Genomic DNA, 16,176 nt, shown 5'->3' on the forward strand with positions numbered 1-16,176 from the left:
AGCAAAGTTGATATAGATTTATTTGCTTTGCATTATCTTCCCTTCTGGAGCTAGCCTTGCTAAAGAGTAGTACACTCAGGTAGGTGATTGCCTCTACACACTGTTTTTTTTGGCTTTGCTTTTGTTTGGAGGTAGGGGGTCATTTTGGCTAAGATGTCATCATTTGGTATTGCACTGTCAGGCTTGCACTGAATTGTAGACTGTAGCCCAGGCCATTCTGCTAGGCGTGGTCTTCAGGCCAGCCTGAGCAGCAGAGTTGGCTTTAGGTCCCATCACTGGACTGTGGACAACACGTTGTCCTTGCGTGCCTGGCCAGGCTGTCGGGGACGGGCTGTGGGGACCTCAGCCTGACCTGGCCCGTGCAGCTCCCTTTGTGCTGTGCTCCTGCGAGCAAAGTCCCCTAGGCAGAGAAATGTAGCCTTAGCAGCGCTAGACGTGTTAGCAGCGTTAGAAGCACCTTTTTCTTCTGATAGGTGCTGAGCAGTTTTTGCTCTTTATGAAATCTCACGGTTTGATGAGTTTGCTGCAGCTAGAGGTTGCGGCTCTCCTCAGAGTTTCCTGTTCTCTTCCATCGAAAGTCTTTGTCCGCTGCTGTGCGTTCAGCACCCTTCAGAGCAGCTCTAAGCACCCTGTCAGGATCTGCCCGATCTCTGCAGCCCACTGGTGCCTGCAGCACCCTCGCAGAGCTGAGTGCTGGCCTGTGGTGGTCTGTCAGGCCGGTTTGGCTTCTCAGATCCCGTGGGCAGGAGTCCCCATTGCTTTGCTTTTGCTTAAGGAAGTGCTTTGTCTTAATCACACAGAAAGCAACCCCTCGATCTGTTTAGTAGAAGTGGGACCTCGCGTGGCCGTAGGTTTGCACCCGTCCATGAGAACGAGTGAGACTTCACTGCGTCGTCACTGGCTCCGCGCTGCTGAAGCCTCTGCTTTTGCCCGCAGATACTCTGCTTTTCTTTCCATCAGCTGTTAACATGACTTCTGTACAGGAACAACTATCTAATTAAGGAATATTGGGCTTGAGCTTGCTACTGGTTACCTTTTCTATGCTTTTTTGCAATAAGTACTGTAACTATAATAAGACTCATTTTTTAAATAGTACTATTTTTAAAATCTTTTAATTGCTTTTACCATTCTTTACACTCTTATTTCTGAGACTTTTTTTTTCCTAAAGCTTCCCAGAAAACACTTCTCCAGCTTTTTTTTTTTAACTGAGAGCAGATTTAATTGCAGCATATGATAGTACTGATTGCGTACTACAAGGTTTAGCGTTATCTTCATAAAACATGGTTATTCCACTGTGGTGGGGGGCTCAGTATATTTTCATTGTTGAGTGTCTTCTAAATTATGTCATTAAATATGTGGGGAGCTTAGAGGATGAAACAAACACAGAGGAAGTAACAAAGTAGCGGATAGAGTCTCTACTGCGTTGTGCATTGTATAATCATTTACGCTTCGGCAAAGCAAGTGTGAGCGCAGTTAAAACGCTGACAGTATCTTATACGTGTTTAGTGCAAGGCTTAAATTATACTGTGAGATAACCAGGCACTGGAGAATAGGGCCCCAGAATCAGTTCAATCTCACAGTGGTAAAACAAGGTCAGATCAAAGACACTTTTTCCTGCGATCTCAGGAGCATTTAAACATCTCTGCTTCATTGAAATAACCTTGCATCGTAAAGTCTTACAAAAATTTATCTAAAGTATATTTGTCAAATGAAATATAATTTTGTTTATGCTTATGTTTCTTAATTTAAGCACATGCAGTAATTCTACAAATTTGAAAAGTATTTTCACTTGAATGCATTGGATTTCACTGCAATAATTTGATTTATTTGATTTTATGACTTCTTCTTTTTTTTAGTTTAAAGGATCTTATCCAGAATGAAGATGTGAAACCCAAGCTGCAGTACATCATGACTAACCCTTCCTTTTCTATGGTAACAGTTCAAAGTGAAGATAGTGGAATAACCTGGGAAACCAGCTCAAGCAGATGTTCTACTCCCTGGGCCTCAGAAACTAGTACAACTTCTGATCTTTATAGTATGGAAAGTTCACCAGTAGGTTCTCCTCCAGGAAAAGTTATCTTTATTATGAATGAAGGTAAGATTATTCGGAAAAGGAAGCGTAAACCTTCAAATAGGGCGGTGATGCCTACAAATCTCAAGGGAGGCCAGGGCAATAAAAAACGTGACTTTTCTGGAATGCAGAAGCAAGAACCAAGAACTGTTCTGGCAGATGTGCAGGGCTCAGTGTTAAATGTTGAACAACTGGAAACACAGGATACAGATGAGGAAATGTTAGAAGATAAGGAAGACCTGGAAAACATTGCAGAAGAACCTGTAAAACGTGCTCCAATAAGATCAATTTTTAGAGAAAGCAAACTGAGAAAAGTAGGGCCAATCCTTGGAGGACCAGTAAAAGCTAGAATCCAGCTGTTCAATTCAATTTTTGGAGTAACTGGGCCCTTCCCTGACCTGCTAGAAAAAACTGGAATCCGGAGGTCTAGTTCAATTTCAGGAGAGTCTGAACACTTTCTTGAAGCATCAGTAAAAAAAAGATTGCAGAAGTTCAGTTCATTTTCTGAAGGAACACATCCAAAACCTTTCCAGAAAGCAAGAAGTAGAAATCTTGAAACACCATCAGAGAGAAGAAGAGAGCAAAGACGGCAACTCACATCACAATCAAATCAAAGCTATTCGTCACCGACAGTGCCTCTTGAAAAACGGCTTCTTAATAGAGATGATGTTTCATCTCAAAATATTAAATCTGTTCAGATGAAAGATAAACCTAGCACATTTTCAAACTCTGGTGCAGAAACAACTCTTCAGCATGAAGAAAGAAAAGAAAGACAAGCTCTATTTGAGACTACAAGTCAGGTATCAGGACAGTCACTGGAGTCCTGCCTTCCTGAAGAAGCAACGAAGCAGCGAAGTTGTGCATACTCAACGGTGGCCAAAACAGCAATAACACAGCAGTCAACATCCATTCCACTGGATTCTGGTGATAAACCAGAGAAACAAGCACCGCTTCTTTCAGCTGAGACTACAAACAAGAAACCAGACCAATCACTGTGGACTGCACCACGTCTTCTGGATGAACTGAAGGAGCAGGAAATTCAGCCCAATCGAGCACCGCCGTCTGTTCCAGCAGATTCTACTAATGAATTAGAGACAGAAGCTCCCCAAACCGGTTTTCCTATGTCTACAGCATCTGTGTCAGAACATCCTGAGAAAGAAGTACAGAAGTCAGCAATTCAGTCTTACTTACCTAGTGCTCCATCAGCTAAATCCAAATATTTCACTCTATCAGAAACAAGGCAGGAGGCTGTCATTCCTCATTCGTCTAAAACTGCACAGTCAGAGCCTGAACATGTGTTTTTATCACATTCTTTAGATGAAGCAGAGAAGCAAGAAGCTGAGCATTACTCATCAGCAACTGCTCAGTCAGAAACTGAGCTTTCAGCTTTACTCTATTCTGTTAAAAAAAGAGAGAAACAGAAGACCCCAGAACCAGAGCCCCAAAATATTCATTTAGAGAAGCGGAGTATTCAAACCCATTCTGTAACTACTCAGCTGGAGTCTGAACAACAAGACTTTTCCCCCTCCATTCAGGAAGCAGAGGAGCAAGGAACTGAACTATATTCACATATTCCTGAAAAAATAGAGTCTAAATATTTTGGCATTTCATATCCAGTTCGTAGAGAAACACAGGAAACTCAGAAATTTTCACCTGTAAATACAGCAGTAGATTTGGATCACTCCATTATTTCCATTGAAAAAAACAAGCAAACAGAGAGTACACAACTGGAAATGGAACACGCAGATTTCGTACATACCAGTGAAGTAACTGAGGAATCAGAGAGAATGCAGATGGAGACAGAGTATCCAGACTTCTCTTTTTCCAGAGAAGAAACAGAGGAATTGCAGAGTGCACAGCCAGAGATGGAGCATCCAGATTTCTCATATTCCAGGGAGAAAACAGAAGACTTGGAGAGTGCACAGCTAGAGACGGAGCATCCAGATTTCTCATATTCCAGGGAGAAAACAGAAGACTTGGAGAGTGCACAGCTAGAGACGGAGCATCCAGATTTCTCATGTTCCAGAGAGAAAACAGAAGACTTGGAGAGTGCACAGCTAGAGACGGAGCATCCAGATTTCTCATGTTCCAGGGAGAAAACAGAAGACTTGGAGAGTGCACAGCTAGAGACGGAGCATCCAGATTTCTCATGTTCCAGAGAGAAAACAGAAGACTTGGAGAGTGCACAGCTAGAGACGGAGCATCCAGATTTCTCATGTTCCAGAGAGAAAACAGAAGACTTGGAGAGTGCACAGCTAGAGACGGAGCATCCAGATTTCTCATGTTCCAGAGAGAAAACAGAAGACTTGGAGAGTGCACAGCTAGAGACGGAGCATCCAGATTTCTCATATTCCAGAGAGAAAACAGAAGACTTGGAGAGTGCACAGCTAGAAACGGAGCATCCAGATTTCTCGCATTCCAGGGAAGAAATGATGGTATCAGAGAGTGCACAGCTAGAGACGGAGTATCCAGATTTCTCTCATTCCAGGGGAGAAATGGTGGCATCAGAGGGTGCACAGCTGGACAGAGAGCATCCAGATTTCTCTCATTTCAAGGAAAAAAAAGATGAATTGCAGAGTGCGCAGCTGGACACAGAGCATCCAGATTTCTCTCATTCCAGGGAGGAATCAGAGGCATCGCAGAGTGCACAGCTGGCAAAGGAACATCCCACTTTGTCCTGTTCCAGAGAAGGAATGGTGGAATCGGAGGGTGCACTGCCAGGGGTGGAGCGTCTAGGTTCTTCATATTCCAGAGAAGAAAGAAAGGAATTAGAAAGCGTACAATTGGGGACTGAGCATCCAGACTCTTCCTTTTCCAGGGAGGAAACAGAGGAATTGCAGAGTGCACCACTGGGGAAAGAGCATCCAGATTTCTTGCATTCCAGGGAAGAAATGGTGGCATCAGAGAGTGCACAGCTGCACATGGAGCATCCAGATTTTTCATATGCAAGGGAAGAAATGGTGGAATCAGGGGAGGCACAGCTGGAGAAGGAGCATTCAGATTTCTCTCATTCCAGGGGAGAAATAGAAGAATTGGAGAGTGTACAACTGGGGACTGAGCATCTGGGCTTTTTCTTTTCCAGGGAAGAAACAGATGAATTGCAGAGTGCACCGCTAGACACAAAGCATCCAGGTTTCTCTCATTCCAGGGAAGAAATGGTGGAATCAGGGGAGGCACAGCTGGACACTGAGCATCCAGAATTCTCATATATAGGAAAAGAAATGGAAGAATCACAGTGTGCACAGCTGGAGGAGGAGCATCCAGCTTTCTCTTATTCCAGAGAAGAAATGGTGGAATCAAACAGTGCACAGCTGGAGCCAGAGCATCAAGACTTTTTCTTTCCCAGGGAAGAAACAGAGGAATTGCAGGGTGCATCACTGGGGAAAGAGCATCCAGATTTCTCATATGCAAGGGAAGAAATGGTGGAATCAGGGGAGGCACAGCTGGAGAAGGAGCATCCAGATTTCTCTCATTCCAGAGAAGAAATAGAGGAATTGGAGAGAGAACAACTGGGGACTGAGCATCCGGGCTTTTTCTTTTCCAGGGAAGAAACAGATGAATTGCAGAGTGCACAGCTGGACACAAAGCATCCAGATTTCTCTCATTCCAGGGAAGAAATGGTGGCATCAGAGGGTGCGCAGCTGGACACAGAGCATCCAGATTTCTCTCATTCCAGGGAGGAATCAGAGGCATCGCAGAGTGCACAGCTGGCAAAGGAACATCCCACTTTGTCCTGTTCCAGAGAAGGAATGGTGGAATCGGAGGGTGCACTGCCAGGGGTGGAGCGTCTAGGTTCTTCATATTCCAGAGAAGAAAGAAAGGAATTAGAAAGCGTACAATTGGGGACTGAGCATCCAGACTCTTCCTTTTCCAGGGAGGAAACAGAGGAATTGCAGAGTGCACCACTGGGGAAAGAGCATCCAGATTTCTTGCATTCCAGGGAAGAAATGGTGGCATCAGAGAGTGCACAGCTGCACATGGAGCATCCAGATTTTTCATATGCAAGGGAAGAAATGGTGGAATCAGGGGAGGCACAGCTGGAGAAGGAGCATTCAGATTTCTCTCATTCCAGGGGAGAAATAGAAGAATTGGAGAGTGTACAACTGGGGACTGAGCATCTGGGCTTTTTCTTTTCCAGGGAAGAAACAGATGAATTGCAGAGTGCACCGCTAGACACAAAGCATCCAGGTTTCTCTCATTCCAGGGAAGAAATGGTGGAATCAGGGGAGGCACAGCTGGACACTGAGCATCCAGAATTCTCATATATAGGAAAAGAAATGGAAGAATCACAGTGTGCACAGCTGGAGGAGGAGCATCCAGCTTTCTCTTATTCCAGAGAAGAAATGGTGGAATCAAACAGTGCACAGCTGGAGCCAGAGCATCAAGACTTTTTCTTTCCCAGGGAAGAAACAGAGGAATTGCAGGGTGCATCACTGGGGAAAGAGCATCCAGATTTCTCATATGCAAGGGAAGAAATGGTGGAATCAGGGGAGGCACAGCTGGAGAAGGAGCATCCAGATTTCTCTCATTCCAGAGAAGAAATAGAGGAATTGGAGAGAGAACAACTGGGGACTGAGCATCCGGGCTTTTTCTTTTCCAGGGAAGAAACAGATGAATTGCAGAGTGCACAGCTGGACACAAAGCATCCAGATTTCTCTCATTCCAGGGAAGAAATGGTGGCATCAGAGGGTGCGCAGCTGGACACAGAGCATCCAGATTTCTCTCATTCCAGGGAGGAATCAGAGGCATCGCAGAGTGCACAGCTGGCAAAGGAACATCCCACTTTGTCCTGTTCCAGAGAAGGAATGGTGGAATCGGAGGGTGCACTGCCAGGGGTGGAGCGTCTAGGTTCTTCATATTCCAGAGAAGAAAGAAAGGAATTAGAAAGCGTACAACTGGGGACTGAGCATCCAGACTCTTCCTTTTCCAGGGAGGAAACAGAGGAATTGCAGAGTGCACCACTGGGGATGGAGCCTGCAGACTACTCGCATTCCAGGGAGGAAATGGTGGAATCAGGGGAGGCACAGCTGGACACTGAGCATCCAGATTTCTCAAATTCCAGGGAAGAAACAGAGGAGTCAAACAGTGCACAGCTGGAGGAGGAGCATCCAGCTTTCTCTTATTCCAGAGAAGAAATGGTGGAATCAAACAGCGCACAGCCTGAGAAGGAGCATCCAGCTTTCTCATGTTCCAGGGAAGAAATGGTGGAATCAGGCAGTACACAGGTGGAAACCAAGCATATGGATTTTTGTTTCTCCAGAGAAGAAACAGGGAAACAGAAATCTGTTCCTTTTGAATTGGAGCCTCCAAAGTTCTCTTATTCTCCCAGAGAAGCGGAGCAACAAGAAATAGCACAGCTCGTGTTGGATCCTTCAGATTTATCATGTTCAGTGGAAGAAGCAGATAAAGAAAACACTGCAGAACTTGAATTGGTGTATGTATCTGATGTATCTGATTCCATTGGGAGAGCTGGGACACAGCAAACTGAGTACCTTGGATCAGAACATTCAGATTTTCCATGTCCTGCAAATAAAATAAAGCCACAACAAATGGCACAAGTAGATTTGGACAAGTCTCATTTGTCGTATTTTGGTGTCAAAGTAGAACACCCGCAGTCTGTACAGCAGGATTCACAGCACAGAGGTAAGCTGTATTCCCTTGACAAGGCAATGGAAGGAGGAGCTACTCAACTGCAGTCAGAGCATGCAGTTTTGTCATATTCTCCTGTGAAAGAAAGGCAATGTAAAACTTCACAGCTGAACTTAGAACAAGCAGCTACATCATATTCCACAGGCAAAACAGAACAACAGGAAAGTTTACAACCAAAGTTAGAACAAGCAGATTCACCGTATTCCTGTGGAGAAGTGACACAAGAAGCTGTACAAAAAGATTTAGAAGGTCGTGAACTGTCACGCTTCATTAGTGAAGCAGAGCAACATGAAAATGTACCGCTAGCTTCGGAAAATCTTCATTTCTCATTTACTACTGTAGAAGCAATGCAAGAAGGAACGGAGTCAGGATCTTCAGACTCCTCATGTCTGACTGACAAAGCAAAGCCCTGGGAAGCGGCATCATTAGGGCAGAAGCATTCGCTTCCCTCCTACTCCCCTTCTGGCAGTCAGCAACGAGAAAGTATGCCATTGGATTTGGCACAGCCAGATGCCTTGTGCTCCTTTGGCAAAATGGAACAACAAGAAGTAGTACGACGAGAACTGGAACAACAGCAAACATCCCAGCAGAAAGCTACAGAAATGGAACTGGAGCATTCAGATTTGTCAGAAACCTGTGGGAAAGCAGAGCCACAGGAAATGGACCAAATGGATTTGGCCCAGTCAGACCACTCATGTTACTTTGACAAAGAAGGACAGCAAGAAATGGCTCAACCAGAGTTAGCACATCTGCCTTCGTCATATTCTAGTGGGGAACACGTGCAAGGAGAAGAAATGGAAATGGAGCCAGCATATCCAGAATGGGTGTTTTCCACAAGTACAGAAATGCAGCAGGAAATTATAGAACAGAAATCAAAGCAAGCAGATTTTTCACGCTCTGCTGGCAAAATGGAGCAACAAGAAATAATACCTCCAGAGCTGGAGCAAACAGTATTGCCATCTTCCACAGAAAAAGCAGCACCACAGGAAATAGAAATGAGGTCAGAAAATCCAGATTTGTCACATTCCTTTGACAAAGAACAACAACAAGAGACGTTGAAACATCCAACTTTACCATTTAGTTTCAAGCAACAAGAAACTGCACCATTGGCAATGGAACATCCAGATTTTTCATGTGACATTGGAGAAACAAAACCAGGAGATACTGTACAGCGAGGACATCCAGAGCTGTCATATTCCATAGGAAAAGCACAACAAGAATCAGAATACATATGTCCATTAGAAACCCTGAGTGAGGCAGCACAAGTTGAAACTAAACAAGTGGAATCTGAATATCCAAATTTGTCATGTTCTGTTGGTCAAAAAGACCAGCAAGAAACTTCACAGTTGGATTCCAAATATCCAGATTTATCATGTTTCTTGGGTGGTGCCAAAGAAGAAGCAACTCTGGAGTCTGAGTCAAAACATGAGGACTTGCCTAAAGTGACCAGAAAAAGCGCTCCACCAGCAACTGCAAAAATAGAATCAAAACAACTGGATTTGGCATATTCCGTTGGCAAAGCAGAGGAGCCAGAAATTGCAGCATGGGAAATGAAACACCCTGATTTGTCACATTCCACTGATGAAACAAACCAACAAGAAATAATACCATTGGATCAGAAACATAGCAAATTTTCTATTGATAAAGGAAAGCAGCAGGAAACCACAAAACAGCAGTTAGAGCAAGCAAAGTTTTCGTATTCTGCTGGTAAAACAGAGCAATTAAAACATGCCCAACAGGACTTGGAACAAACCCATTTATCACTTCCCATTGACAAGCCAGACTACGAAATGGCCCGGCGAGAAATGGAACACGATGTGATGTATCCTCTTGACAAAACAGAGGTGCAACAAGGAGTACAACTAGAATTACAGCAAACAGGTTTAACTTACTCCTTTGGAAAAAGAGAACAGAAAATAGTACAATCAGGAACAGAACATCCTGTTTTGGCACATTCTGTGGGTATAGTAGAACAAGAGGGCATAGCACAACCAGAGCTAGGACATCCTGATTTGTCTTATTCTACTTTTGAAACAGGAGAACTGCAAACTGCACAGCTGAAACCCAAACACCCACATCTAGCATATTATACTGACAAAGCGCAGGAGAACGCACAGCTGAGGGTGGCACAACCAGATGCATCATATGCCCATGACAAAATAGAACGACACCCACTTGCACAACCGGAGCTGGACCACACAGACTTGTCATCCTCCACTGACAAAGCAGGACAGCCAGGGATGGCACACGCAGCCTTGGGACGTCCTGATGCAAGATATTCTGTCAGTAGAGCAGAGCATCCACAAGCTGCAGAACTAGGAGGTCCAGATGTTTCATCTCATAGTGAAAAAGCAGAGCAAAAAGGAATGTCAAAACTGGAGTTGGAACTTCCTGATTTGTCATATTCCATTGATAAAACACAGCCACAAGAAACTGCACAACTGGGGTTAGGAAAACCAGATCTATCATCTTTGCCTGGCAAAACAGAGCAACCGCAGACTGTTCAAGAGGAACTGGAGCAGTTAGGCTTTGTGCATTCTTTCAACAAAGCCGGACAACGAGAGAAAGCCCAGACAGAACTGGAACATCAACAGGTATCTTATTCTGTTTGTGAAGCAGAACAAGAAACTGCACATGAGAAATCAAACCGTTCGGATTTATCATATGCTGTTGGCAGATTAGAACACCATGAAATCATACAAACAGAGGCAGAACAAATGGATTTATCATGGCCGGTTGGTGGAACACAGCAACCACAAATTGCTCAGCTGGATTTGGAGTATCCAGACTTATCATATTTCATTGGCACAGTAGAGCAACAGGAAAAAGTTCAACCAGAGCTGGAACAGCCAGGTGATTTTTCATCATCTCGTGGCATAGAAAAGCAAAGGGAAAGTGCAAGAATGCAGACAGAACACCCTGAGCTGCAGCACTTTGTTGGGGAAACAGAAGGATTGCAAACTTCACAAGTAAAATCTGAATACGCAGACTTGTCATTTTCTGCTGACACAGCAGGACCTCATGAAATGGCACAATCAGAGTTGAAAGAATATGATTTGTTGCGTTCTTTTGTCAAAGCAAAGAGATCACAGGCTGCCCCACTGGAGTCTGAATATCCAGATGTCTCAAATTCCTTAGGCAAAGTAGAGCATCCTGATTTGTCCTCTACTATTAGTAAAGAAAAGCAAACTGCACAACTGGAGTTCAAACAAGAGAGGGTAGATTACAAACTACAGCCAGAGCATGACAAAGCAGAGCAGCCAAGAAGTGCCCAAATGGAAGTGGAATTCCAGGAATTCTTCTATGCCTCCGGCAGAAAAGAGCAACAAGAAATGGCAAAACAGGTGTTGGAGCATCCTGATTTATCATATTCCACTGATAAAACACAGCAAGAAGAAACTACACAACTGGAGTTAGAACAACCAGATTTATCACCTTGCCTTGGCAAAACAGAGCAACTACAAACTGCTCAAGTGGAAGCAGAACATCTGGACTTGCAACATTTCACTAGGAAAACAAAACAGCAAGGAGTAGCACAGTCAGAGTTTGAACATACTGGTTTGCTATATTCCGTTGGCAAAAGAGAGCAGCCGCAGACTCCACAGCTGAAATCAGAACAGCTTGTAACACCACATCCCATTGAAGAAACAGAGCAACAAGGAATGGCACATGCAGAGTGGGAACTTCCTGATTTATCCTATTCCATTAGCAAAGCACAGCCACAAGAAACTGCACAACTGGAATTAGGACAACCAGATTTATCCTATGCTCTTGCTAAGACAGATGAAATACAAACTGTGCAAGGGGAATTGGAACGAACAGGTTCATTGTATTCTTCTGACAAAACAGAACAAGAAAGGGTATTACCAGAGTTGGGACATCCACAGCTATCTTATTCTGTTAGTGAAGTAGAACAGGAAGCTGCCCATCAGAAATCAAACCGTCAAGATTTGTCATATTCTATTGGCAGATTACAGCACCGTGAAATCGTACAACCAGAGGTGGAAGAAATTGATTTATCATATCCAGCTAGTGAATCAGAGCATTCACAACCTGCCCAAGTAGTACTGGAACAGCCAGAGTTTTCAGAGGCTTTTGGCAACCTAGAGGAAAAGAAAATGGCCCGGCCTGGTTTTTTGCATTCCCTTGGTGAAGAAAAGCAGAAACAGGCGTCGCAGGTGGACTTGCAGCAACCAGTTCTATCACGTCCCCTTGGCAAAGCAGAACAGCAGGAAACTGCACAAACAGTGTTCATGCATTCTGATGTTTCATATTCCATTGGGAAAGCAGAGCAATTGCAGACTGAACGACTGATATCAAAATGCCCAGATTTGTCTTATTCTCTTGACAAAGCAGAGACTCATGGAAAGAAACAACCAGAGTTATTGTATTCCTGTGGTGAAACAGAGCAGCCACAGACTGCTCAGCTGGAGTTGGAGCATACAGAGATGTCATTCTTTGCAGGAGAATGCGAATGTGTTAATTTGCAGTACTCTGTTAGCGAAACAGAGCAACCAGAAACTCCTTCTGTATCATATGCCTTCAGCAGAACTGAGAAGCAGGAAACTGCGCAACCGAGGCTGGAACGATCAGATTTATCAAGTTCTGCTGACAAAGCAGAACAGTGTGAAACTGCCCCACCGAGAGCAGGACATTCAGAGAAGCGAGACTCTGAGACCACTTCATCTCTAACTACTCAGTTGGAAACTGAACAAGATTTATCCTTTTCTGCTGAGGAAGCAGAGAGTCCAAAGATTCAACTTTATTCATCCCTTCCTGAACAATCAGTGTCTCTACCTTTAGGTGTTTCACATTCTGTTTCCGAAACAAAAATGGGAGGAAGTCAGAAGTCTTCACCTGTAACTGCCGGTCTGTCCCCTGAGCGCTCAGATTTATCTTATACCTACTGTAAAACACAGCAGTCAGAAATGGTACAACCTGAGTCAGGTTTCTTTTTTGAAAAGAATACAAAAATTGATCTACATTCACCTGTGGCTGCACAGTCAGAGACTGAACATGCAATTTTACCTGAAACAGGGAGAGAGCAAACTCCACACTACTTTCACACAACCACGCAGTTAGAATCTGAACAATTAAATCTGTCATATTCTACAGATAAAGCAGAAGCCCTAGAAAGTCAAGATTATTTAACTGTACCTTCAAAACTGGAGTCTGAACCCTCAGTTCCATTTTATTCAGTTGATGAAATATATCAGCAAGAAATTCCACCTTATTCAAAACCCGCCTCTGAATATTTGGTTCCTACATACTCCCTTGCTGAAGAAGAAAAGCAAAGCATGCAGCCATTTATTCCGCAAACAGTGCAATCAGAGTGTAAACATATAATTACACAACATGATGAAAGAGAACTGCAACAAATTCAGCTATATTCATCTAAAACAACAAGATCAAAGACTGCACAGTCAGATAGTATGTCTCTTATGCGCACAACCGACCAAGGCAAGCAAAGATCTCTAGATCATTCATTGAACACAGAATATTTGTCATCCGAGCAGCTAAGAATTCCCCCCACATTCACTGCTGAGCAGGATGAGCAAGAAATGCAACCCGATGTGCAGCAAGTGACAAGGTTGGTGACTGCAGAGTCGAAGGTGGCTGCTGTAGCAGACCAAAAAGCAGTGTCGTCAGATTCATTTGTACCTTTTCCTACGTTGCCTGAAAAGTCGGTATCACTGGCTTGCACTGATGATGAGAAGAAACAAAATATTCCATCATCTTTATCAGACATAGTAGGCATGCTTGGAAAGCAGCCAGACGTTGTTTCAGGCAGTTATAATGAAGAAAAGGATAGACATGAAATGCAACCTTATTTTACAGAGCAAAAATACACATCCTCAGAGCAATTGGGAGCTGTTTCATCAGATCTTATTTATGAAACTGTGACACACACAACTCAGCGTTATTCTGGTGAAGGGAGCAGCCTTTCTTCAGCAGAATCGAAATCCATTTGCTGCATTTCTTCTGATGAAAAGCAGAATCCAGATATTCCATCTTCTTCTTTTGGACTAGCTAGCTGGCTGGCAGAAGAGGTGAAAGCTCGCTCAATTAGTCCAATAACAACTACAGAAGCAGACAAGCAAGGAATTCAGCTTTCTCCAAATAATGCATCTGATTTTGGATCAAAACAATTCCCACCTGGAAGCTGCAAGGAACTTACAGTTCATGGTACTATGAAGAATAAACCAGGTACATCTAGAGTTTCTGAGGTAGTGTCAAGTGAAATTTCTCAGAGATTGTCCTCAGAAACTAGTCACAGAATTCAAAGGCATGATTTACAGTCTCTGGGAAGAGATAATCCAGGTCCAGAAAAAGTTCCAAAGAATGAAACTAGCACTGGAAACCCTACAAAAATGGAAGCAGTGCAGCATCCAGATGTAGACAAAGTATATAAAGTGTCTGAACATCACCTGAGAAAAGAGGAAGAAACAGAGCATATGAGAGCTGTAGAAGATAGTCAACATGCTCCAGAACCTACTGAACAAAAAGACCTATTTAATATAATTTCAGAAGGTTATGAAATCCTGAATATTCATGCTCCTACACATATTTCTTCTGTTGATCAAGAAGAAAGTAAGCACATGCCAGATAAACTAGAATACTTGGAAACAAATCCTTCATTTAAGAGAAAATTAGTAGATGATGGCCATACAGCCTTAGCTTCTGGAACAACCATTGAAACTTCAGAAAGCTCAGTGCTGGAACAGCCTGTAAGTAAAAATCATGAACTAAAAGAATTGGTCAAAGATGATGATGCTGAGGAAACTGGAGAAACAGAAAAGTCCGTGTTGCCAAAAAATAATAATGACACAGTGTTGGACACTAATAATGGCATGGCTGATATGGATTATTTTGAAAAATATACTTTGATTGATGACAAATCCCTGATTAAGCCAACTTTTGAAAGACCAAGTACATTGGTTTCTGTGACAGAAAATCCTAAGGAACCTGTGGAAGAAGCCATATCTCTTAAAGAAAGCTCTGAGGTAAATACTTTGGAAGAGGAATTTTCCTTACTTGAGGATCTGGATGAAGTCTTTTATGGTACCGTCAAAGGAGAAAGCATGGAATCCTATGCAAGTGTTTCAAAACCTTTACTGCTACAAAAATCAGTTGACGTGAGCAGTAAAAAAGTTATGACTGCAGAAGATGAACGGAAGTCACCAGGGACCCCACTGTTTGATTCAGAAGAAGGAGTGTTAGAGCGATCTCTACTGTTTCCTACCACTGTTGCTGCAATTAATCCAGAGCTTCTAGAGGAGCCACCTGCTCTGGCATTTTTATACAAGGACCTCTATGCAGAAGCAGTGGGAGAAAAGACAAAGGAGGAGACTCCTTCTGATGAGGAAAGTGGTAATTCTAACGCATCATTTCCTAGTAGAAATTCAGACACAGATGATGGAACTGGAATATATTTTGAAAAATACATTCTTAAAGATGAAATTCCTGGTAAGGCCATAGGCCATCCTCAAAAGGATCAGATACAAGAGGATCAGCCTGTTAGTGGAGCTTTTTCAATTCAGAGCTCAGGGGACAAACACAAGCAGTGGTTTAGTGATGTGTCAGGTGTCAGAACTGAGGTTCTGCCAGAAAGGGGAGTTGTGGAGAGAGAGAAAGTCCGGGTCGACAGTAACATTAAAGCAACAATTTGTAAACCAACGCATGCCATTCCTTTTGGAAGCAAAGTAAATCTTCCAGGTGCAAGAAGTGCTACCAGTGAACAAAGAGAAGAAGAAAACATACCTGTAGAAACAACTGAAGAATTACCAGAGCAAACAAGTCACCAGGAGCATAGGCAAAGAATGGATTATCAGGGAGCTGCACATCAAGAAGCAGCCAATGAGCAGGAGGAACGACATGAAATAGTGGCAGTTCATCAAATGGAAAAATATATCCCATATATCAGGACACCGGTTGAAGACAGTGAAGATGATCAATATGCCCAGGCAAATCTTTCAAGTGTCCCAACCATTCAGCCAACAGAGAAGCCAGACTTGCAGAGAGAGGAGCAGCGCCGTGATATTTGTGAAGATCTTGCTGAGGCAATGGACTACGATGTGATTACGCAAGAAGAACTTCTACAAGATGAAATGTCCTCTGAACTGACACATGAGGAGCTACTATTTGAAGATAAGGACTCTCTTGAGCATATTGGTGACAGTTACGAATTCGTAGATGAGCCAGAGCAAAGAACACCTGTTGAACTTGAAGATTCAGGTTTTGTTGTGATGTATCCTGAAAAATCATCAACAAAGATACCTCAGGTTGAGAGTCCACAAAGAGAACTGAAGAAAGCGCAAGTAGATACATATTGTTACCACTGCAAGTGCCCGATATCTGCTATTGATAAGCTTTTTGGGGAGCATAAGGACCATGAAGTCACAACACTGGATGCTGCTGTAACCAAGATGAAGGTAAGAATTAATTTGTGTGGGGGA

The 16,176-nt window shown here is 43.3% G+C and overlaps 1 protein-coding gene across 1 annotated transcript in view; it reads left to right on the forward strand.

The window, feature by feature from the left end:
* The window catches only part of LOC104152960 (cardiomyopathy-associated protein 5), a 51,105-nt gene that overhangs the window by 4,677 nt on the left and 30,252 nt on the right, over window positions 1-16,176 (forward strand). The window contains exon 2 of the mRNA XM_068928427.1: window positions 1,857-16,152. Coding sequence (XP_068784528.1) covers window positions 1,857-16,152 — 14,296 coding nt within the window. The remainder of the gene's footprint in view (window positions 1-1,856; window positions 16,153-16,176) is intronic.

Source organism: Struthio camelus, chromosome Z, assembly GCF_040807025.1.
Source record: "Struthio camelus isolate bStrCam1 chromosome Z, bStrCam1.hap1, whole genome shotgun sequence".
In the NCBI taxonomy this organism is placed as follows: domain Eukaryota; kingdom Metazoa; phylum Chordata; class Aves; order Struthioniformes; family Struthionidae; genus Struthio; species Struthio camelus.